Here is a 24343-nt window from a genome sequence, read left to right on the forward strand (position 1 = left end):
ATTGGAGTATCAGATGCATCAAATACATTATAATATTGAACACTCAGTAGTTAAAAATACAACCATGTAAACCAATAGCAGCTCTGATTCTGCAAGTAGTCAGCGTTTTAAAAGTTTGAGAAATGGACATGTCAATTAGTCCCATTTCTTGTACTGACTTAGATGTCAATGGAAGTGTGCTGCACTTCCTCCCAGCAAACAGTGTTACCCCTCTACTCTGCCAGTCAGGCCTAGAGAATGATAATTCTGAGGAAGGTGCTGTCTTCTCTGTTCTTCTGTCAGGATGCTGACTAATGCTGACTGTGTGCAGAAAAACTATATTCTGTTGCTGACAAAGAGCAGCACAGACAAGCTGAAACATCTGAGAGAATGCAAAGGCAGAACTCCCTAGAGAGCAACAGGAAGCTTTAAATCAAAAGACCATTATTTTTCCATGCCCAGTAAAGGGCAGGGTAATCTTCATACCTGCCAGAGAACTTCAGCTCTCTATCTCAGTTTCTTTATAGGAGGTTTCGATCCTGTGTGAGTAATATTTGGCTTCCATGTTTTACTTTCATGAGATCCTTTATCAAGGATGCACAAAAATAGAAGTTGTCATTGGTGTCATTAGGTACTGCCTTTTGCTGTGTGGCAGGTGCAAACATTTCTAATCCTGGTACATAGTTATGACAGGGAGGCAAAACTGTGGCTGACTGGCTTATCTGTGCACCATTGTAACGGGCTGAAACTAATTTCATTTTGTAGTTCTTGAGTAACACCTGTATATGCATGTAATAGGGATGCCCAATGCAACAGCACAAGGAGAGAGACTACTTGAGAAAGTGCAGTACAAGAAATTCCTTAATAGCAATCAAAGTTGAGGAAGGCAGGCTATGTAGGTTGCCAGGGAGGGAAGTATGAAGACAAAAAACCCTTCCTGTGCCCATCCTGGCAGGGACAGGGTGATGAAGGGTGAGAAGACAAGGTGCCTGCAGCTTTCCACAGCACAGTAACTTGCCCCGGGTGGAGAGCATCGCACAGGAGGGGCTGTGTGGTCTCCCTGTGAGCCTGGGCTGTTCTTGTCTTCCTCTGCACACTGCTGCTCTTTGGATTGATTGGTAAACATTGGGTCTTGGGTGAACACATTGGGATATTATTCTCAGTCTTTGTTTTTATATGGTTACTGAGTCATGAAGGGGTTTTGTTTTCTTTTTGTTTCCTGTTGTGGTCGTAACAACTACTGCAAATTGCAGAGGTTGCCTGCCTTGTCTAATGCTCAGACCATAATGTAAGCATTGTAAGGAGTGCTAATCTACACATCTGATTTATCAGAAAGTATCTGCATTTTTTGTAGGGATGAAATGAAAACACTCTTTGTGTGAGGTGCCTGTGGATATTACATGTATTGTTTTATTGCTTTGAGTTGTTGCTGTCAAAGAGTTGGTCTGGATTTCTTTAATGCTACACATGTATGGTCCTAGAAAAGAGGAAAAGATGGTTTTGCTCAAACAAAGCAGAAATATGTCAGCCCTCCAACAAGTGTTCATGTGGAAACACCTTAAGGCCCATAGTCTTCAGAAAGGAGGTTCTCCAGAAGGTTTTGCTACGTTCATGTACTTCAAGGGATTGTAAGGGAAGAACCTAGGCTCCAAATCCAGTGGGTGTTTCTGGAAATCTTGCCTGTCAGTCCTACACGTTGGTAGGCAAGCATTTTTATCCCAAGTGTTTGGCTGTAAAGAATATTCTTTTTTAGAGGGAGCTTGCTGAGCAGTTTGTGGCTCAGTTGCGCACAAGGCGACTGTTGAATGGTTAATAGAGGTAGCGTTCATGTCTGAAAAGAATAACGGAACCTCAGGGTATGTGATGCAATTCCAGTAACATGAAATGGAACGTTTCAGATATTCTGAGAAATAAATGTTTCCTGCCTTTTCAGGTATCAGACAGTAAATTAACTAGCAGTGATTTTCAGCTATCACTCATTGATTTAGGACTGATCTCTTACTGTAGCAGAAGTCAATACTGAAACTACTCAGTGCAGAAGAGATTGCAGTTCCTAGTGATGGTTTCCAGAGTTCTTTAAAAGCATGTTAATGTAATGACATGTAAATTTTGAATGCTGGTTGTGACAAAGACATAGGTAAGACACTGGCATTCACAGTGGAAATGAGCACATACTGAATGACCCAGTAACCCTGAAATTGTCAATAAGTCAGTGGAAGAAAATTTGCCAGAAATTGTGCCAGTGAAAACAAATATGATTTCGCTCTTATGTCATTGGAGGGTGCATACGTGTTGTTCAGATATACACTGGAGGCAAGCAGTTTTGTTTTTCTGGGTTTTTCACTCAAGATGTGCTGAAGCATTTTAATGTGTGATTACTGAAACACTGGGACTGTGACCTCAGTGCTTCGTAGTGAGATCTAGAGCCTTTCACCTCTAGGTCACGGGTTCAGGTCTGCCTCAAGTTAAGGGTGACTAAAACTTGTTACCACCTGACAGCTGTTCATTGCTCTTGGGGGAGGGAGACATGGTGGTCCTTACATAGTTCTTAACAATCCAGCATCCATGCTGACAATTACAGCTCTCTTCCAGCCACTCAGAAAGGGCAAAGAATTTAGTACCTTGACCAGCTTCTATTTGAGTCAGTGTGGAAGTTTAGGAGGAGCAGCAGTGTGTTTCATGGTATGGGGTGCTAACTTGTTCAAAGCAGATCTCATGTGTTACAGCAAAATGCTAAGAAGGAAGCCTGGGGTGGGGGGGAAGGGGAAGACACTTTCCACTTCTCTGGAGAAAAAAAACACATTATTTTAAGAACGAGTAATATTCAACAAAAAAGATGCTTGTCAATAAGACTATCTCACATTGAACACTGGTCTTCAAACATATTTCTGAGAATTAGGACCTGATATTAAGTAAGAAATGGTGCTAGGACATGATATTACTACTTTGTTGTGATTTTTTTACCCCTTTTTAAAAATCTGTTAGCAAAATTGTAGAGCTGGCATTGTATCTCATTTCTAGGCTAGTAGATTGCAGGTGTAGTAAGCAGACACCCAGAATCTGATGACACTGTTGGAATGATAGAATCATAGACTCAACTAGATTGGAAAAGACCATTAAGATCATCAAGTCTGCTGAATTGTGTTACCACTGGCCATGAAACAACTTACTGATCTGTTATTTAAATCAGCATTTCGGCTTGTGGGAATATGTGTTACTAACTCTAGGCACTAAATCATAAGGAATCATGTAAAACAGGACTTAATGTCACCAAGTGGCTTTTGATATATTGAAAAAGGAGACTGACGTGGATTTTGTCACCTGTATATTAAAGTGAAATAGTTCTGTCTGTCTTTGACATGGAATAAAATGGGAAATAATGGTACTGTATTCCATAAGTACAATTTAAATCAGTAGCATTTTAAGTGTAAAATGTTGTTGTCACCAAATATATGAAAGCACTCCATAAAGGAAAATCACAAAACACCAGAATTTTGTTCCCTGGTTATGTTTTCCATTATATCATTTTGTCCTGTAGTATGGAAATCCCATTACTATAATGTGTGTTATCTTGTTGGTTTTTTTTTCATGCAATTGCAAAAAAATGACTTTCTGTGAAGTGTGTGTGTTTAGCATAGTACTGCATAGTACTTCAGCACAGTAAGGTGAGAGGCTTCAGGTGCATTTCAGTGGTTTCTCTCTTAGTTTTTTTGCACCAGCTATGAATAGTCTGAAAAAAAAGCCCCCCAAAAGGCAACAAGGGACTTGATTTTTAAAAAGAGCATATTCAGCCGATTGTGCCGATTGTGAAGGCTTAAGATCTCTGGGTATGGCAGCTTCCAGTGATCTTTGCAAACTTTTAATTAAAATAAATGAAAACATAACTGGTAGAAACTTTTTAAATTCCCTTTTGCTCTTTATTGTTCCTCTTATGTTGAAAGGCCACTGATGTATCCACTTGCTTCCGGTCTGTCCACGTATTTTCACATAATCTAACTTTGGCAGTCAGAATTTTTCTCTGCAATCTACATTTATAATTTCTTAGAACCTGGGTGTTACGTTAGAAAGTGTTACGTATAAAGTACCTACAATTGCCTGTACTCTATTTGGCTGAAGAAACATACAAAACAGATCCATCAAGGAAATAATTAAATGGTGTAATGCTTTAAGAAGAATGTGGAGTGGATCTACTGCTGGGTTCTGGAATGTGCGCCTGCCTTCTTGGGTGGTTTTACTATTCCTGTTTTGAATGTTAAAAGGGGAAAAAAAACAGCTTCTGTTCTGATGACTGACTTGTGTTATGCAATTCTGAATTCTAAATCTGCCTTGTTCAGTGAAGTTAATGTGGTTTGACAGCACCTTGATTAGGAAGCAATCATTTCTGTTGATAGTAAACAGTTAGTCACTTTCAGCAGAGATAGGAATGCCACCCTTTGTCTTGCATGAAGTATGATTTGTTGGTTCAAGTCCTGGTTAAATTCAAAAGGAAACTGTGGGTAGAATGGGAAAGAATATAGCATCAGAAGTTTATGGTAGACTCCACAGCCCTCGTAAAACTGGGCCGTTATTGTCCTGACTGGCATTGAGACACAAAAGAGGGAGAGGGACATTTTGCCTTTGGAAACATTTGCGGTGTAAAGGACTGAAAAAGAAAGCTCTGGTTCAAAGAATTACAGATTAGGAAAACTCTTCTCCCTTACCCCCAGCCTATATTCCTATAAAATGAAGCAAAATTTGTTAGTATTTCATAGACCACTGGTTGGTGGAGAAAGGTGGCATGAACACAAACCTGATGAGTGAAAGTACTTTCAGGGTTTAATTCTTGATAAAACTTAACAATAACTTTTTGTTACCATGCATATGCAGTCTCAGTGATTGTCTATTCTCCCACTCTACTACGAGGGATGTTAAGAAGTTGTAAAGGGACTCTAGGTAAGGAAGTTGTGCTTTGGTTTTTCTTTTTTCCTTCCTTACTGTGAACTGGTCACTGTTTATTTGGAGGACGGAGGTAATGCACGTGTGACAGGCTGAAAAAATGGAGTGTGTTGTGGAAACACTTATTTCTTCAAAGAATTCTTGAACAAGAAATTAAGCAATGCTTCATGCCAGAATGACTGTATGGTTTAATTGTTGGGGGTCTCATTCTGACAGCTTTATCCATGCAGGGGCCCAGCTTCTTGCCTGGTGGTCCTTTTAGCTCCAGGGGGCTACGGGTGGGTTGAAGGCCCAAGTGATTGAAAAAGTATGTCCCTGTTCAGGCTTGGGAATGCCATCTCCTGTGCTGCCAACTGGTTACTGATCAGTTTTCTGCTATACAACCCAGGAGGAGATAGATGTACATGCCTAATTTCTGTTCACACTGTTGCAGAGCTAAACCTTGGCAGTAATTCAGATCACCAGTGCCAAGCTGACTAGGACTGAAAAAAAATGTAACAAATTAGACCAGGTCTGTAGCTTGGACTCAGCAGAGCAATAAAGGTAGTAAATTGTAAGGGATGGAAACAACATGTTAGTGGTATTCTTCTCCTCCTCATCTGGATGTGGTCTTGATTCGGCTAATTAATTGACCCTGCCTCCCACGTGCATTTGTTGGAGACACTACAGGGGAGATTGTATAAAGTAGATGAACTCTAGCTGAATGCTTTTTTTGTAAGAGGGAAGATAATTTTCAATTCTTACCTGGTATTTTCTGTCAAGGCAAATTGAATATGGCTCCCTCTAGAGCCTGTCAACTCTACTGCTTCTCTCTGCCTTTTTTCTTCTCCCCCCAAATCCCCACCATGTCTTACTATGGGGCACACCATTCAGCTCACAAGGGTTGAAAAACAGATGTTGCTCATGAATGATCCCCTGTATCACAGCATGTTGTGCAGGTTCTGGACCACTGGAGTAAACTAGTGTCTGCTGTACTCACAACTGCATCTCTTCATGTGAAATTGGTAGTTATTTCCCCCCCTTTTTTTTAAATTTTATTTAAGGCTGGAAGAAGTATTCCTGCACACTTACTGTTTTGCTCCTCCCTTTCTTAACTGAAGAGAAGCATTCTGCCTTTGCCAAACTATTTAGGAGAAGAGTGTAAATTAAAACCATTTATCTTGAAATGTGCTATTGGAGTGGACTGTTTATACAAGTGTAAGAAAGTGTAGGTAGCATTTGGTTTGGTCTGCAAGGAAAAGGTTTTTCTTTTTTGCTTGCTTTTTTATTAATTTTTACATATGGGATATTGGTTATAATATAGACAAAAGTATTTGAGGCTCCAGTTTACATGTCAGTGTTTTAGTGCAGGGGAGGCAACGGTAGGTTAATGAGGAACATAGGTTTTTTGCAGTGTTACTCAAATATTAGTTTTAAAGTTATACTGTCATCAGTTTGAGACCAAATAACGCATAAACATGATGGTCAAGTTTTTCTGACAGGAGAGTGCTCATCAAGTGAATCTAGAATAAACAGTCACTGGCTAATAACAAAGCTGTTGATATTTATCCATCAGTTGGTGGACGAGTGAGTCGGGAGTTAAATTACACACGACAGAAGATTGGAGAAGAGGCCATGTTTAACCCTCAGCTCATGATCCAGACTCCACAGGAAGATGGTGCTAATGTACTAACAACAGAAGCACTCCGACAGCACCTTGACTCTGCACTTCAGGCCAGCAGAGTACATGTCTATATGTACAACAGGTAAGTGAAAAAGCAAAAGTTTTCTTACCATCTCTAACAGCTAAAAAGTGGGCACATGCTTCCCTCCATCTATTTTTAAACAGCACTTCAGAGCCTTTCACTTTGGGCTATGTTTTGATTTGAGTGTCGCTGGTTTCTGATACTTGACTTTGTGCCATCATAGTGGTGACAAGTTGGCTTTTAACAAATAAGAAGGGGTAAGTGGTGTTGGAAGAGACTGTGAGAGTGTACCCCTATGGGCAGCGCTGCAGTATCCAGCATTGGTCTTGGTAAAGGAGTGGTGTCTGTACTCTTAAATGTAGGATCTTATGGTTGGGATTCCTCACATTGAAAACCCCTCCATATTAGAGCTGAATTCAGTTGCTGACACCATCATGAGCTACATAATGATTGTGATCAGCAGCACAGGTTACCATCCATCTAATAGTTCGGATATAAAGGGAAATGGCAGTGGGTGAAATAATAGCTGTTTAATAACATAGTACAGCTGGTCTTCAGAGTGTCTATGTGTGCAGCTGAAGGTTGGAAGCTGTGTGTGGTCCAACAAAAAATAATAAAGGTGCACCTTAGTAAGGTACCAGCTTTAGGCTAGTAAGATGTCTCCCTGAAAAGTGGTTCCTCTGGGGTTTCTACTTACATGATTATCTGCCTAGGGGTGCTGCCTGTGAGGTATGAAGCCCCCTGTCTTTTAGCCCATCTTTTCAGCACATCCAGCTGATGCCTCAATGAACTAATGCTGAAGCTCCATTTATCTTTAACCCAGATCCTGCCTTCTCTAAGGTCTTAGAAGTCATGGCAGTGGAAGTTGACTCATAGCTGAAACAGGAGGGCAGAAATCATAATGATTTCATTTCTTCTGCATCTGTGGGTCAGCTGGGAATAGTCTAGTCTTCTGAGCTGGAGCTGGCTTCTCTCTCACTTCTGTCACTGAGTGGCATCTTAAGTCACAAGCAGTCTCATTTATATAAAGATGGATTTTTGTCCTTTTAACAGGTATTGACTAGCCTGAACATCCAGAAGCAGCTCCATTGTTTTTAATGAGTTTTACAGAGAGTGTGAGAATAACTGAAACAAATATCTTGTCTGTAACTACAAAAAGAAAGGCATTTCCTTTTTTTGTTTTTTTTGGTGAGGCATTTTCATCTATGCTGAATACTGCTTGCCTTTCTCAATGCTTTACTTACTGCTTGAGGCCAGTATGTGTATATGAGTTACAATTTTAAATGTCTATTACATTTTAAAGATAATTTTTCAGTAATTGTATAAGAAAATGTCCTGCAATAGCTACTAAGAAGGAGAAAAATAACTGTTACAGCTGAACCCAGAGAGAAAAAAAATTGTTCTTTATGTTTCTTACAGACAGTGGAAATTGGAACATTTGTGTTACAAATCAGGAGAACTCATCACAGAAGCAGGTTACATGGACCAGGTATGTGCAGTCAGCACCTGGTTACAAGATTCGTCTATTTTCATGATTCAGCTTGTGCTGTTTTGATTATATTTTAGTATAACTGTGGTTTTCCCCTTTTTGATTTTGACAGATCATAGAATATCTTTATCCTTGCTTAATTATCACTCCTTTGGACTGCTTCTGGGAGGGAGCAAAGCTACAGTCAGGAACTGCCTATCTTTTGTAAGCATGATTTTTTATAACTTTCTGTTATAATGAAGTCTGGTCTGACTGCTTCTCATTGTGTAACTGTATATGATTTTTCAGTTGCATTCCCATTGTTTACTCAGATTCTGGTTTAGCAGAAAAATAAAAGACAAAGTGTACTGTCTCTACAGAAAATACACATGGATTTTTGGTTATTTTTTCCTCCACTGACAAAAGATTTTCCTTTTTCTAAGAGGTGATTTATAGCATTGATTTAAATCCTACCTTATTTTTCCCTTTCTGTGAGCATGCAGAAAAGTTTTTCTGAATTGAAGCTTTAAGAATTGTGTGTCTTTTTTTTTTTTTTCCTCCCTGAGATAAACTTGTTTCTGGTGTTTGCTTTGGTTTGGTTTGATTTTGTGTATGTACCACCTCTCTCCCCTCATTTCCCCCTCCCCCCAAAAAATTAGTTGGCTGGGAATTCCTAAGAAAATGTCTTGGCTTAAATCTCAAGTCTTCCTGAGGACTAAAGAGCAAATCCTTTGCTTATAAGATCATTAAAGAAACCATATAGTATCTTTTATGGGTGGTTTCTCACAGTTTACAAGTGTGATATAATATGCCCTGAATCCTTTAAAGAGTTAACTGTTAATCTGTGCAGGCATTTTCTGTTAATTATGCAAGAGTTAGCATTTAAGTTATTGTTTCTGTCCTGGTTTGCATGTCTCTGTAAAAGCAATTTGCAATGGCCATCTTCTAACCTTTAGTGTACAGTTTTAGATGGGGAAATAAGGGGTTTTGTGTTTTCTGGTTGGGAGATTCAGAATAATGACTTAAGCCTGGTTAAGCAGATACAGTGTGGTTTGAATCGCAGAATAAGGCAGCCAAAAGCCTTTCTAGTCTGTCAACATCACAAATTCAGGAGTGGGGGGTGGAAGACTTGACAGCGATAGTGGTGACAACCATGGTAGCAGGAGAGCTTGATGGTTGATAGTCAAGCTGCCAGGTCATTTGAAGGAGAGCAGCATTGTTAAACAAAGATCAGTTATATTGATTGATTACATTTGCAAGATGATTAGTAGACTAGCAAGAAGTAATCTGATACTATGAGAAAGGCTTTCTTTCCTCAGCTCCCTCTCTTTTTTCCCTTTCCCCTCCCCCCCTAATTCTTTGAAGCAGCAGTTGGCTGCTTTTTTGTTATTTAGGTGCTTGATGATTTGTTTTGCTTTGCTTGTAAATGGAAGTATTTTTGACCTGTGGTTATTCCACAGTTCTTTTTAAGACCTGAATATTTTTGTTAAATTTGCAACTGGGCTGCAAGAAAAGTACATAAATCTAATTAAAACATGCCTTACATTTTACAAAACAAACTTATGGGAAAAAGTTTTACCTTATAATGGAAAATAACTCGTTTATTTGTGCAAATATGAAATTTAAAAGTATGTTTGTTTTGGTACTTCTTTTGTCTTTTCTGTGTGTGTCATTCTCTCCTGGTTTTTCTTGCAGAGGGAAGCCTCCTTTACAGTGGATCAACTTTGACCCCTTAGAATTCTTGGAAGAGTTAAAGAAAATAAACTACCAAGTGGAGAGCTGGGAAGAAATGCTGAATAAAGCAGAGGTTGGTCATGGTTATATGGATCGACCCTGCTTGAATCCTGCTGATCCCGATTGCCCAATTACAGCTCCCAATAAAAATTCCACTAAAGTGAGTTTCATTGTCCTTGTGTATATCTTTTCAAGTGTGGCTGAGGTTGCTGGGGGTGAGAGAGAGGAGAAAAGAAGGTACCATTTTCTTCCAAGCTATATATAGTTTGTATTCTTGAGTGATAAATTCTTTCTGTTCCTGTTACATGCACTTAGCCCACAGTTATGAAGTTTCCCTCATTCTGTGGTACGGTGCTTGAGCCCATGTATTTAAACTGAGAGTGCACTTGTCAGCTACGGTCTGAGAATGGCAATCTGGTGATGTGGCACTTGAGCAAACCTGATGACTTTGACATAGCCACTTCTGGAATACAGCTGACACTATACGCTTGTGCAGTGCAGCAAAGCCTTCTTTCAAAGTAGCGTCAGTTTTGCTGACTTTTTTGGAGAATTTGAAGTCACAGACCCCAGTTTTATGTGTCCCTTTATCAGTTACTTCACACTGTGGAGAAATTACAGTCTAGTCTACACGTATCCATCTGATCTGTTCAGTCTGATTTGTTGAAAACATTTCTCTTCCTAGATCTCCTGGATTGTGTGTTTAATGCGTGTTATTCTGGTATACTGGGTGTTGAATTAGGGTATGAGTTTGTCTAAAGATATGAAACTGATTAATTGTTTCTTAAAAACTTTTTCTAGCCTCTTGATGTAGCCCCTGTTTTGAGTGGTGGATGCTATGGACTGTCAAGAAAATACATGCATTGGCAAGAGGAGTTAATTATAGGTGGTACAGTCAAGAACAGTTCTGGTAAACTTGTCAGGTAAATGTTTAAAGAAAACGTCAAAGTTTTTCTTTGTTAGAGTTTGAGTTCTGGGGTATGGGGGAGGATCATGCAAAATCTACTGCCCTTCACGAATCTCAGTTTAGGAGGACATGTCTCAAGAGAAAGAACTTAAAAGTGATTAGGTAGTTTAAATTTAAGGAATAGTCATTGCTTCCTGCTTCTAACCTCAGAATGCTAATGTACGTTGCTCAGAAAGAAAGCTTTTTCTTGGCAATTTTATTTATAGAATGCGTGTTGAACAGTGTTTAAAGCACTGAACACTTTTGAGCATGTTTTGAAATACCATCAAAGTAAAAGGAGGAGGAAAAACAATTTGGATAATGTGGCATTCATTTGACTTGTCAGAATTCCAGAATCTCCACTGAACTTCTTGTTCAGGATCAGTATAGAGAAAAGTCTGTTTCTATGTCTATGTTTTGAGCGGTAAAACAAACCTGTTTGTTTCAGACTTCTTGAAGAAGTCATGGAATATTGGACTTCAGTGGGGAAAAAAGCCTGTGAAATAGAACTGTCCTGAAAACTGTAGACCATGCTAAGCTAAATGAAGTGTGACCAGTAGGTTGAAAGAGGTTATTCTGCCCCTCTCCTCTCTCTCTTGAGACCCCACTGGGTGCAGTTCTGATGTCCCCAGCATAAGAAGGACATGGAGCTGTTGGAGCAAATCCAGAGGAGGGCCTCAAGGATGATCAGGAGGCTGGAGCACCTCCCATATGAAGACAGGCTGAGAAAGTTGGGGCCTGGAGAAGAGAAGGCTGCATGGAGACCTCATAGCAGCCTTGCAGTATCTGAAAGCAGGCTGCAAGGATGCCAGAGAGGGACTCTTCATCAGGGACTGTAGTGATAGGACAAGAGGTAATGGGTTCATACTTAAACAGGAGAGATTTAGGTTAGATATGAGGAAGAAGTTCTTTACTGTGAGGGTGGTGAGGCGCTGGAACAGGTTGCCAACGAATTTGTGAATGCTCCATCCCTGGCAGTGTTCAAGACCAGGTTGGAGGAGGCTTTGAGCAACCTGATCTAGTGTGAGGTGTCCCTGCCCATGGCAGAGGGCTGGAACTGGATGATCTTAAGGTCCTTTCCAACCCAAGCCATTCTGTGATTCTACAATTCTTCCATATATAATATAGAGAACTTTTACTAGAACTTTTAATATGAATGTTGACCTTTTTTACATGCACACTAAACATTGGTAATTCTTTGAACAAGTAGCCAAATTATGCATTTTTAATGAAAAATAAGATAGTTTCTTAATCTTCTAAAACTATCGGTTACATTTGCACACTGTGGAAATTCAAGATGGATAGTGGTTTTCATTGTGTAGTCCTTGCAGATTGTCAGGCATCAGGAATTTAATCTGGCATTTGTCTCCAAGGGATGAAAGAGATCAAGGTATTCAAATGACAAATTGCCAACAGCATTTACAAGATCTCATAGAAATAAGTGTTCCTGTGGCATCCTCACAGTAATCTGTCTATCAATCATGATCTTTATAACTGATTTGTAGGGTTACTTTCTTTGCTCCTGAAACTGATCCTATTGAAAATGACGGCAAAATTCTCATTAACTTCAGTGAAACCAGATTTAGCCTCAATATTTGCATAGACCAGTACAGATGCATCGGATACACAGTAGAATAATTATACTCTGTTAAATTTTAATACAAACATGTGCCTTATAAAACAAGAACTCATGCAAGCTCCTGTTAGAGTCTCATTTGGGACTTGATGTCATAAAAATAATTTCCTGAAAATGCTCATTTTATGCCTCTTCCTTCTCTATACTCTTCTCTCCATGTCACAGTGCCCAGGCTTTGCAAACCATGTTTCAGTTAATGACTCCTAAGCAAATGTATGAGCACTTCAAGGGGTATGAATATGTTTCACATATCAACTGGAATGAGGATAAGGCAGCAGCAATTCTGGAAGCCTGGCAGAGGATGTATGTTGAGGTAAAATTAAAAATAACCTAGATAACATACTATGAAGTCCTGCAAAGATCCACTGGCTTCTGTCACAGCTTTTCTTCAAGGAAGATGCTTAAACTAGAACTGAGTTATTGCCTCGCAGTTTTTAAGTTGCCTCCTCCCCTCCAATGAAGGAGCTGCTTATTATTCACATATGAGAAGCCATGAAAGTTTTGCTCTTTGCTGTCTGGGACACTTGGTTTGCTGGGGCTGAAAAAGAACCGGAGAGTTAGCTGGCATTCAAAACTTTTGGTTGGCATGGTTATTCTAAGGGTGCCTGGAAAACATTAGCCAGTCACAGGCTGCTCTCCCAGCAGCAGCCCTGGTGGGAAGGCTGTGTGACAGTACATGGTCTCTGTGTCCCAAGCTCTGACCTCTGCTGCACTGCTTCTGACCTCTGTGAATGGCCCAGGTGGGGAGGGGGAAAGAGGAGTACTTGAGAGATTGCTGGGCTTAGGCTAAAGGCAAAATTCATACTGCAGTAAATGCATGGTGGAGTTACGGGAGGAGTGTTACAGTTAAACGTTTGGAACGGGCTAGGAAAGCAATAGCCTTTCCTGAAAGATGCAAATTCATGTCTGATAATCAGTAGTTTGCAAACACATTTGTGTAGCATCAGCATAATCTCTGTGTAGGGTGCTGGCTTTTGCAGAGACATTAAGGCTAAAGTAGTTGATTTCAGATGTGTGCTGTAGAAGATGGTAATTTTTTCTTTAGTCACAACTAATTTTATTTTTCTTTTCATAGGTTGTTCATCAAAGTGTTGCACAAAACTCTACTCAGAAGGTGCTCTCCTTTACTACGACCACCCTGGATGACATCCTAAAGTCATTTTCTGATGTCAGTGTTATCAGAGTAGCTAGTGGCTACTTACTAATGGTAATAAAATAAATGTATTTAATTTTCTCTGGTAGTAGAGCAGGGATTAAATATTTTATTGTTACCAGTCAGCAGTCCAGAACATTTTAGATATATGTATCAACTACAGTTTGTAAACTTGTCTCAGGCTTGTCACCTGTTTCTCTGTGTGACATTTGTGATGTGTCTATTCTATTTAAAAATGTTTGTATTTTGGTTGATAAGAGATAGCTGTTAGACAAGGATCCATTCTGACATTTTGCTTTTTTCCCCTCAACTCCTTCCCCCTCCCCTTGCTTTAGCTTGCCTACGCCTGTTTAACAATGCTGCGGTGGGACTGTGCCAAGTCTCAGGGTGCCGTGGGGCTGGCAGGAGTCTTGTTGGTTGCACTCTCAGTGGCTGCAGGATTGGGCCTGTGCTCATTGATTGGAATTTCCTTTAATGCTGCCACAACTCAGGTATTTAGGAGACACAAGTCTGCTGTTAAATTACAAGTACTCTGCTAGTAAATGAACACAACTGAATCTTTAGGGGGCAAAAAACCTGCAAAAGTATTTTGGCATGAGATTTTTATTTGTGCCTTTCTCCCATCTCATAGCTTTTGCTGTAAGAAATTATGTGGTCATGCTGTAAAATGATACTGAAAGGCAAATATCATGCAGTTTGTATAATTACTAGATTCTGGGTTATTTGATTTTTCTGTTCCCAGCATGAGTGGAGGCATCCAGTTGTACATAATAAGTTGTAGGTTTTGTCTTTACATCTGAATTATCAGGATGCTTAGATTTTGCAAATATTTTTACTATAGCTTGAATTATTGTCAGATATTTCTTGTCTACCCCAAAATTGAATTATTTTTTGTGTACCTGTAAATGGTATGCTGCAAGTTCCTCAGCAGTATTCCAGAATAAAAGTTAATAGCTGTATCACATCCTTTTGATTTTCATGTTACCCTTGGATTTGTGAATAGTGTAATGTAAGTTGCTTTAATTAGCCATTTAATGGGTAGCTGCATGGCAGATCATAAAACAGCTTTCTTGTTTGTTTTTTGTTTGTTTCTCCCCCAAGGTTTTGCCTTTTCTTGCTCTTGGAGTTGGTGTAGACGATGTTTTCCTTCTGGCACATGCATTTAGTGAAACAGGGCAGAATAAGAGAATTCCATTTGAGGTAATAACGAATGGGGATTTGGGGGAAGATAAAACAAAAGGTGTTATGTAGGAAAAGATAACTGTATCCAGAATTAATTAGCAGTGATTAGAAAAACCTATATTTTTTCTTAAAAGCTTTTCCTAGGGTCTGGAAATTCTTATTTCTGTCAAAATAGGAAATAATGGCAATACATATGATCATAGAATGTTTTGGAAGGTTCAGATTCTTTTTTCTTTTTTAATAGTGTCTTAGATTTATTTTGACTTGAAATTTAAAATGTATAATTGTCATACAAAGACTAATTTTTGTCGTCCAAATTCTGCCCAAAATTTCAACAAAAGTAAGTGTAAATTTAGGAACAAACTCAAATACAAGTCTGACAATTAAATGATAGAATGCTTTCAATGGAAGAATGCAAAAATTTGAATGTGTAATGATTGAGGAGAAGGAGAGCTTAGAAAACAAAGATTTCTCTTTTTTGTATCAACTACTGGCTTTACTTATTTGTTTTGGTCTTAAATTTGAGTTATTTTCTATTTTTTGGGGGGGCTTCTGTTCTGGTGTTTGTAGTTGACTATAACATTTCAAAGTATAACATATTAATGTTATGAAATCTATGGTGTCATCAGTTCTATGATTCTTTCCTTTTATTGACCTTTTCACATGCAGTCCAAAGTTTCATATCCAAACTACAAGCCATTTAAAAGCAGTGTATATTTGTTGATGCTGTATTGTACAAGCAGTGTCTTTCTTGGGCTCTTTCCAGCTGATTTGGCATGCAGGCACTACAACTCAGTCTACTACAACCTCCATATGCTTCAAAATAGCCTGTTGGGTTGGGAAAGGGTCATGTGTTTATCTTGATTTCCCTCTGTTTTTTGTGTGTGTTGTCTGGGTTTTGGGTTGGTGGTTTGTTTTTTTTTTTTTCTTACATACTTCTTCAAGATACATAGGTATGTTATGCCTCATGCTGTTAATACATGCTTATTTTGCTTGAAAAATGGGAACACCAAGTGGGACTAGTGGAAAATACATCCTACTTAAATACACATATATTTGATATAATGTCAGTTTGATATAATGGATTTGATATAACGACAGTGATATAATGGGTTTATATCTGATATAAACCCATCTTATATATCTGATATAAACCCATTTAGTTTTGTGTTCTGAATCAGCTCTGATAATATTTTCTACCCACAAACAGCATGAACTCTTCATGTGCCATCTGCTTTTCTCCTAAACAGAGTACTTTGTATATTGTTTATTCTCACTATTTTCAAACGCACACCTGTGTTCAGAATTTCATTGTAATAATTTTTCACTGTTACTGTGTTATATCTGTCAGATGACCCCTTCGTTTGCAGGACATCACCTTATTCACTTGACTTTTAAAATACATCATTTGTTTTGCAGGACAGAACAGGTGAATGTTTGAAGCGAACAGGAGCAAGTGTAGCCCTTACATCTATCAGCAATGTTACTGCTTTCTTTATGGCTGCCTTAATCCCTATTCCTGCTTTACGAGCATTTTCACTCCAAGTAAGTTTGTATGCTCTTTGTTGGCTCTTATGTGTGGTCCCATCATGGAAAGCCAATGATGATACCTGTTAGTAGTAGTGTTAAAGTTTGCATTCAGTGTTACTGCAGTTCACTGAACCAGTGTGTGATCACTGTTTACCATAGATCTGGGTGATAACAGCTCCTGTCTGCCCTTGATTCTGCTCCTCCCATTTCACATGCCTGCAGTCTCTTGCATCCTGTTGGCAGGTGAAAGAATACACTGCTTCATCATTGGGTTGAGTGGAAAGTTCGAGATGTATGTAACTAAGAAGAAACAGTTCTTCAGAAAGATTTGCATTAAGTCAAGAGGAGTAGACTGTGCTTTACTGTGTATTGTAACATTCCTCATAGGAATTCAGTCTTCCATTCATGCTTGTCTCATTTGCTGCTCTTAAAAACTATAACCATTGTGCAATGACAGCAGCAAATATGCATTTGCCATTATTAATTATTATTGTAGCAGTTTGTACTCCTTACTTCCAACATAATTTTAGCAAACTTGGAGAAAGCTTGAAGAATTTTACATTCCAATTGCTTTGAGAGAAAATGTGAATTTTATGTGCTGAACCATGTATTGCTTGCTCTATCTTTCTCCCTTTGTCTTTTTGTATTCGTTTGGACAATATACCTTCAGGAATATGAAATAGTAAGGATGCTGGAGAAAGCTTTCTTCTGCAAGCAAGGGCTCTTTGAAGAAAGCTCTGGGAGTTCCTCCCCTGACACAAGCAATTTATAGCGCTGTCTGACCTTGGTACAGAGCAGGCAAACTTACTTTTTCAGTAGTTATTTTTCCTCTGCTATAGCCTGGTTGTCCAATCATTTTTCATTCTCCTTGAGCCCTTGGCTACCCAGAGGAAACAAGGGCTGCAATTTTTCTTAATACATGTGGCAATTGTTTTCAAAGATTTATGTACACCTTCATTAAGCTGTAAAATGGTAAACTGTTTGAGATTGCAGTTATGTTACCAATAAGCATTAATAGTTTGTTTACCACTTTCTCTCAGTAGGCAGTTTCATAGTGGATAATAAAAGAAAGTAAAAGCCTGTTTGGTTTTAAGCACTTTTTTGCAGATGTCTGTGGCAGCTAAAACTGGATTCCTAGTCCTGATGGATTAGCAATATTTAGCTCTCCTGATTTGCCAAAACCCTAGATTTCTATTCTTATAGGGCATGTGACAGTGAATTGTTTTATTTTATGGCAAAGAACAGTGCCAATGTGTGAAATATATTTTGAAGTGTAACACTTCTTGTGTTGGAAGAGGTTACTCATGTCTTCTAAATCTGTGGCCCAAACACATTCAACATGTAATTTAAGCAGCCAACAGGCTGCTGGAGATCTTCACTGGGAATCAGTTGTTCAGCCTAAATGCATTTTATAACAACTATCCAATAGTGATAGGCCTTTTTGTCCTAATTGCACTGCTAACCTGTTGAATGTGAGCCACCAAAATTAATTCTTCCTTATCTGATGAAATTTTGCTCAGCCTTTCTCTGTTCTTGCTCTTCACATGACATGTTCATTGTATTCATCAGAATGTGACAGGTTGCTTTTGGAACGTACATGAAGACAACATCTGTAATTGTTACTGTAATCTAAGTATAAGTTAAATACACCTTTCTAAAGTCTTTTCTTTTTGAAAGACCTTGCTGCCACACTGTAGTCTGAGTCAGTGAAAGTTCATAAAATGAAGTCTGCACAGCAAAATGACAAACAAAAAGTTTCCAGTGCGATTTCAACATATTCATGTACAAACATGTTATTATTCAGAATAAAAACATCACGATCTCAGTCCTTTCTAAGGCAGTGATTAATATGGAATCTATGTGTAGGAATGTTTGGGTGTCCAGAAATTAATGTTTGAGTTGCTCAATCTTTCTCTCACATGCATCTGTAATTTGTCTTTGCTTGAGCATAGTAACCCCTTATATATATACAAGAGATGGAAAAATATGCAAAAAAAAAAAAAAAGAGAGCTGGAGACCTGTAATAAAGATTTACTGATGGCAGAGCAATATATATGACTGATATGTATATAATTAACCACTAAAATAACACCCTTTGTTGTTAGAAAGGAACACCTATTACTTGCTTTGCCTATCTTCACCAGGTAAAATCAAAATCAGGTGATACATTAATCATAACATTCAGAATCACATAACTATGGCAGATTTTGGTGGGTGGTCTGTATTTATATATGGATTTCTTTATTTCCAGTCTTCTTCCTCCCTCTCCCTTTTACTCAGGCTTGTTTAAACAAGAAAGTCCTTGCAGTCTTTGATAGCTTCCTAGGAAGACTTAGAAAGCAATGAAATAGTGCATTTACTTTTCACAGATGCTGCCTTCTTCTCATCTAGATAGTGAATTTTTAACAGATGGCTTAAAAAACAGATTGCTCTTGACCTTGTTTTGCTCTTCATTCACTTTTTTTGAGACATTGCAAGATAATTGTCAAAGTTTCCATAACTTTTGAGGCCCAGTATCTGTAAAGTAACCCAGCTGCTGAGGGAGAATAAATGGCTTCCTGCATCTACAAGCCCAGCTTTTAGTTAGAATCTCACAGGAGACAGGGACTGTTTTAGCTTTTTCTTCTTTTCTTTTTTTTTTTTCATTTGTTGATCTTACTAGCTCCTTATTTAAGAAGTGTTAGGGCAGAGTTGCTGAACATGTCCCAGATACTGAGTTACAAGAATCACCTGTAAGAGTGCTCAGGACTTTGAAGGAGGAAGTCTTTAGTTTCCAGATGTGTTTTGTTTCTTAAAATTGTGGCAGAGGAACAGGTTATCAGGGAAATCCACTGAAGGTTTTTGAGGTTTGTAGTAAGAATGTCTTAAACATAGCCCTTTGTTTTGAGTATAAATGAAGGAAGGCAGGGCAGAGCCAGATTATTCAAACACCATTACGGAATAAATTCTGCCCAGGAAAGAGAAGCTTCACAAAAAGTCATCTAACTCTTCTTGCTTACACCAGAAACTTCCTCCCCTAGCAGCAGAGGAGTGGTGTGGATTCACTAATGAGCAGGCGTGGAACTTTTCCCAATAAGTCTTAGCTGTAACTTTTTCCCTCACCAGAAGAATGACAATTTTTTTTTTCCTAAATGTACCAGGTGGTGTGGTGGCGGGTTTGTGGAGAGGAAGAATGTAAGTTTTTAAGCTCATTCAGTTATCTTGCTCGCTGAAGTAGTTTGTCCTCCTCCTTTTACTCACATAATTTACCTTTGCCTGCTCCTGACGTGAGAATTTAACAAGAAAAATTAAAGCCTGAGGGAAAAGGTGGGGCACAGGGGCGATCTGGGTCTGTACACTGTCAGGAGGGAGTTGCAGATAGAGAGCAGTAGGGTGGAAGTTTCCCTGATGGACCTCCTCATCTCTTCATCACCTCTGGTTATACAGCACACCCGTTCTCCTTGGGTGGGCTGCCAGGAACAGCACATAGCAGCACATACCTTTGGTGGGGCCCCAGCCTACCAGCCTGGCTCATGTCTCCTTTGCTGCCTCCAGCACAGACTGCCATTCTTCTGTCTCCGTTAACAGTTGCAGCAGGAATAATATTTTTAGGCTGTGCATTATGAAAAGATGCAAAAAGCGGAGTATGTTTCTCAGGAAGTGGCCAACATTTTTTTCTGATTAATGGAATTTTTTTACTACTCTCTGATCTCATTTCACTGAATGCTTTCATTTTACACTCTTGAGTAGGCCCCATTTTATCCCTTCTAGGACTAATACTACCTGTGTTGATTTCTCAAGGAAAAGGTCTAAGGCCCTTTCCCACTTGACCATTCATCTCTGAAGGGGTAAGAGAAGATGCCCTGTTTCCAAAAATCTGAAGCATGCAGTCAGGTTGGGTGCTGCTAACAGATTGCCTGGAAGCTCTGCTACAACATATTTTGTTGCTACTTTTACAATCAGTGTAATAGTTACTGCTTGTGGGGAATTACAGTGGCCACATTTCTCATACGTTCCTCTTCCCAGCCACCAGATATCTAAATGGTATTGGAGGGGGAGCAGTGGCTGATGCATCCGGTCAGGCACTGACTCACCCATCAACAGTTCTTCCTTTCCACTCCTTATCAAGTGACCACGTGTTTTTTGATGGGACGACAAATTAAAGCTGGTACAGGAACAATATTTTCTGTATTTAATTGTGAAAACTGAGAACATCCTTGAATATCTGAGGAGATGGGTGAGGGAGAGACAGTGTGCAATAAGAAGTGAGGTGTTAAGTTCTAGGAATTTATTTAAGTCCAAATCAGAACAGTAAGGATTGTTTAAAAATACTTTACTTGCAGGTTTGGTACACCAACACCCTAAAAAGGGGTCTAAGAGGGATGCCATGTTATTAGGCAGATTCACTCTGTGTTGTTGGGTTAGTTTTGATGCTTCTTAAAAATCCAGTGTGAATATAACTAACTTTAATGGCATCTCTACCACACTCTTTATTTTCCAGGTTTAGTGGCATTTGAGATTCAAGGATGTTGGGGTTTACAAAGGGAACTGATATTGCATGAAGTGTTTGCATTTTTTGGAACAGAGGACTCCTGTTAGTTTTTCAGCCATGCTGAGAGGAGTAAAAATTACTGGGTCAAGCCTCACCTGTTTTTTCCAAATCTCACTACATCTTAGCAGATCCTTGATATAAGATCTTGGATAGACACAACTAGTTATTCATGTTATATGGGTGATTCAGCCTTCTCTGGTTTAGCAGCAATAAAGCAAGCAGTTGTGTGAACTAGGTCCAGCAAACAGCTTGCTTGCAACAGCAGCCATTTGTTTTTCTGACAGATTCAATTAATTCTAGAGAGAATTAAAAGGAAATCACTTAATTTTAAAGTTTTGGTTATGACCTTATATACCTTTCTGCATGGATATTTCTAAATCATGAAACAGTCACTGGATCTTTTTTCTCAAAGATGGCTAAACACTAATTTGGCTTTTAAGTACTTGGTAAATTCTGGTTTAGTAGCTATGTCTGTGAACAACCAGCAGGACCAAAATCATACTTCAGGCAGGCTAGAGAGAACAAAAGAGAAACACCAATAGAAAATAATTCTGTTTGCAACATATTTATGATTGAATTATTAGAAAATATTTACATAACTAGTTGATTCTGTCGTTTTCAGAGAAGTAAAACCAGTATCTAGTCTTTTTATTATACTTCAACAGCTTCAAAACCCTTGAAATCATTCAGTGTGTTAGTACTTTGATTTTCACAGATAAATGCAAAAATAAAAATGTTGTTGTTTAGCCATTTTATATTATTTATTTGACATGTAAGCCAAGAATTTTGAAAACATGGATACTGGATATCACATCTTTTTAGCTACCAGCTTTGAGGCCTGATTTTTCAACATCAAAAGCAGCCATTCATTTGTTCTGAAAAAAGGAGGGCCTATTTGTATCAGGTCAGCGACTTCATTTTTGTAGCCCAGCCTTTCTTCTTTTTTTATGACTGCTTTAACCTAAGTGGTCGTTACTTTAGAAGTTACAGGTGGGGGAACTTGATAGTTTGTATGATTTCCTTAACCTGAAATGAGGCTGCAATTGAGATAGCTACTGCTTATTTAATAGATAAAGAATAAGGATTTCAGAGTTCTTTTTCACCTGTTGATGGCTCAACCATTTTTTTTTTCCAGTGACTTTCCTACTCTTACAGCTATATTCCAGTCCCATCTGTGCTCAGGCTTTTCCTTTGTGATGGCTAGTGCTCCTTACAATTCTGCATTACAAATAAATGCTATTAATAATAATGATAGATGCTGCACCACATATGTTTTTGGAGATTCTCTGGGAATCTCTGTGTGGGAAAGGGTTTGAAGTAGGATTTGAAAGGAAAGGGAGGTTGGGTTTTTTCATTACGTAATACTCACTTTACAAATTAAACCAAGTACCCTTGTTCCAGTTTAAGACTCATTTTGGCAGACTGGGTCATTAATCAAGTTGTCAAACACAAACATATTAATACATAGATTTACTATGTGGTGTTGAATTAATTTTTATTCTCCTTTAAAAATAATCCTTAATAAGCCCACAATGTTGCTCTTTCTGGCTAAACTTTTAAGTGAGTACTTGAAGTACTTTAGAATTTTAGTAAATATAACATTTTCAGTAAAATTTACTTAAACCTTTACTTAATTTCTGTTTTACCAGCGTGCTTTAATGTTATTGTGTTGCTTAAATTACTTCAGATCCCTTAAATGTGAGAACTTCCATTCCAATTGCACGTTTGGTTTTCCTTCCATCTTTTTTTTACTCCAAATACAGCAGGATCACATGCAGAATTATGATCTGTTGACTCTGCTTTTCCACTTTAAAAATCATCATCACATCCCATCACATCTCAGATGTATTAAAACAATATGAAGTTTATTATGGAAATAAATTAATTAATTGCAGTAGGCCTACCATCATGAAATAGGAATGTAAATGTATATCTCCCAGTTTACTCAGGGAAAAACTTGGAAGCATCTGATGGGTTGACATGATAAATGGGTGAACAAATGAGAACTGAAGGAAAGTTTTATGCTTTGTAAAGCTGGTGCCCTACATGAAGCTTAGTAACGACATCACTTTTCCTGTGATTGATCTCTAGGCAGCAGTTGTGGTGGTATTCAACTTTGCTATGGTCCTGCTGATTTTTCCTGCTATCCTGAGCATGGACCTTTATCGTCGGGAAGACAGGAGACTGGATATATTCTGCTGTTTTACAAGGTGAGAATCTGTGATAGATTGATACATGACATGTGTCCTTTTTGTGGTCAGCAGTAAGTGCTGCCATTCCTTGTGAGAAGCCGGAGTTCTTTATTGCATCAGGGTTAGTATGTTACTGTTATGATCTAATTGTTAGTGACAGACTTCCATTTGCTACTTTGTTTTTACCCGATTGAGAGGAAGAGCTACAATGCCTCTCTTCCTTCGGTTACGCCGCCCCTTTCATGCATACACTTCTCCTCTCATTCAGGCATGTGTTTATTTTGTTTGTTGGAGGACAGCTTTTTGAAAGCAGATAAAAAGATCCACATTTTGGGAATATGTCCAGTGCAGTTTTGGGTAATATTGGAAGACTATAACTCAGGGTACAGAAAAGCCTTACTTACAGTTAATCACTGTGTGTGCTAATTTTTATGCTTTTTAGGGCTTTAAACTTAAATATATAAACATAATATGTAAACTGTAAAATGGCTTCTGCTTAGCAAAGTGTTTCATATGATTATGAGGAACAATCAGTACTGTTACAGGATAGTTCTTGATACAAGTTTCTGTTATGGCTGCAATAGTAGTTTATAATGGTAACACTGCCATTCTGAAGAGTCTGTTTATAGACTCACTTGATACATGTCCAGCTCTGAGCATAGAGGTAGAATGAGTCTGCCATCATCAGTGGAGCTACTGCTTAGAAATGAAGCATGTTTTCTACCTTAGTTTTTGCTTTTTTTTCTGCAATGAAGAACATCAGCTACATTTCTACACAAGTATCTGAAGGGGGCTACAGGGTTGCTGGGGAGGGACTCTTCATTAGGGACTGTAGTGATAGGACAAGGGTTAACGGGTTAAAACTTAAACAGGGGAAGTTTAGATTGGATATAAGGAGGAAATTCTTTCCTGTGAGGGTGGTGAGGCACTGGAATGGGTTGCCCAGGGAGGTTGTGAATGCTCCATCCCTGGCAGTGTTCAAGGCCATGTTGGACGAAGCCTTGGGTGAGATGGTTTAGTGTGAGGTGTCCCTGCCCATGGCAGGGTGGTTGGAACTAGATGATCTTAAGGTCCTTTCCAACCCTAGCTATTCTATGATTCTATGTTCTCTTACTGTCATAACCAGAATGTGGACAATCCACCTCATGTTATTTTAGTGTTTTACACCCACCTAGGAGCTAACCTAGTTTGACATTTTAATTTTAATGTCAAAGAGAGAAAGCAATTTCCTAAATCTGTTTTTGAGGGAGTGGTTAGAACAGGGCGTTGATCCCAAGCCAAGATTCCTACTTTCTGTTTCTCATTCAATCATCGTTTCAGTGGATGGCCTAATGTGCTTGAATTTTGGAGCCCAGATTCTCAGAAGTACAGAGCA

At 38.7% G+C, this 24343-nt stretch overlaps 1 protein-coding gene across 5 annotated transcripts in view; it reads left to right on the forward strand.

Moving 5' to 3' along the window:
* The window catches only part of PTCH1 (patched 1), a 67891-nt gene that overhangs the window by 18041 nt on the left and 25507 nt on the right, over positions 1-24343 (forward strand). For all 5 annotated transcript variants that reach the window (XR_009968799.1, XR_009968789.1, XM_062640064.1 and 2 more), the window contains 11 exons: positions 6470-6659; positions 8019-8088; positions 8201-8292; positions 9763-9961; positions 10600-10721; positions 12546-12693; positions 13456-13587; positions 13869-14024; positions 14635-14733; positions 16135-16260; positions 22868-22986. Coding sequence is in view for 3 of the 5 variants with exons in the window: in XM_062640064.1 (XP_062496048.1) it covers positions 6470-6659; positions 8019-8088; positions 8201-8292; positions 9763-9961; positions 10600-10721; positions 12546-12693; positions 13456-13587; positions 13869-14024; positions 14635-14733; positions 16135-16260; positions 22868-22986 (1453 nt within the window). In the remaining 2 variants the exon portion in view is untranslated. The remainder of the gene's footprint in view (positions 1-6469; positions 6660-8018; positions 8089-8200; positions 8293-9762; positions 9962-10599; positions 10722-12545; positions 12694-13455; positions 13588-13868; positions 14025-14634; positions 14734-16134; positions 16261-22867; positions 22987-24343) is intronic.

The sequence above is a fragment of the Pezoporus occidentalis genome, unplaced genomic scaffold, assembly GCF_034315485.1.
Source record: "Pezoporus occidentalis ecotype Australia unplaced genomic scaffold, CSIRO_AGI_Poc_V1 ctg117, whole genome shotgun sequence".
Classification (NCBI taxonomy): Eukaryota; Metazoa; Chordata; class Aves; order Psittaciformes; family Psittacidae; genus Pezoporus; species Pezoporus occidentalis.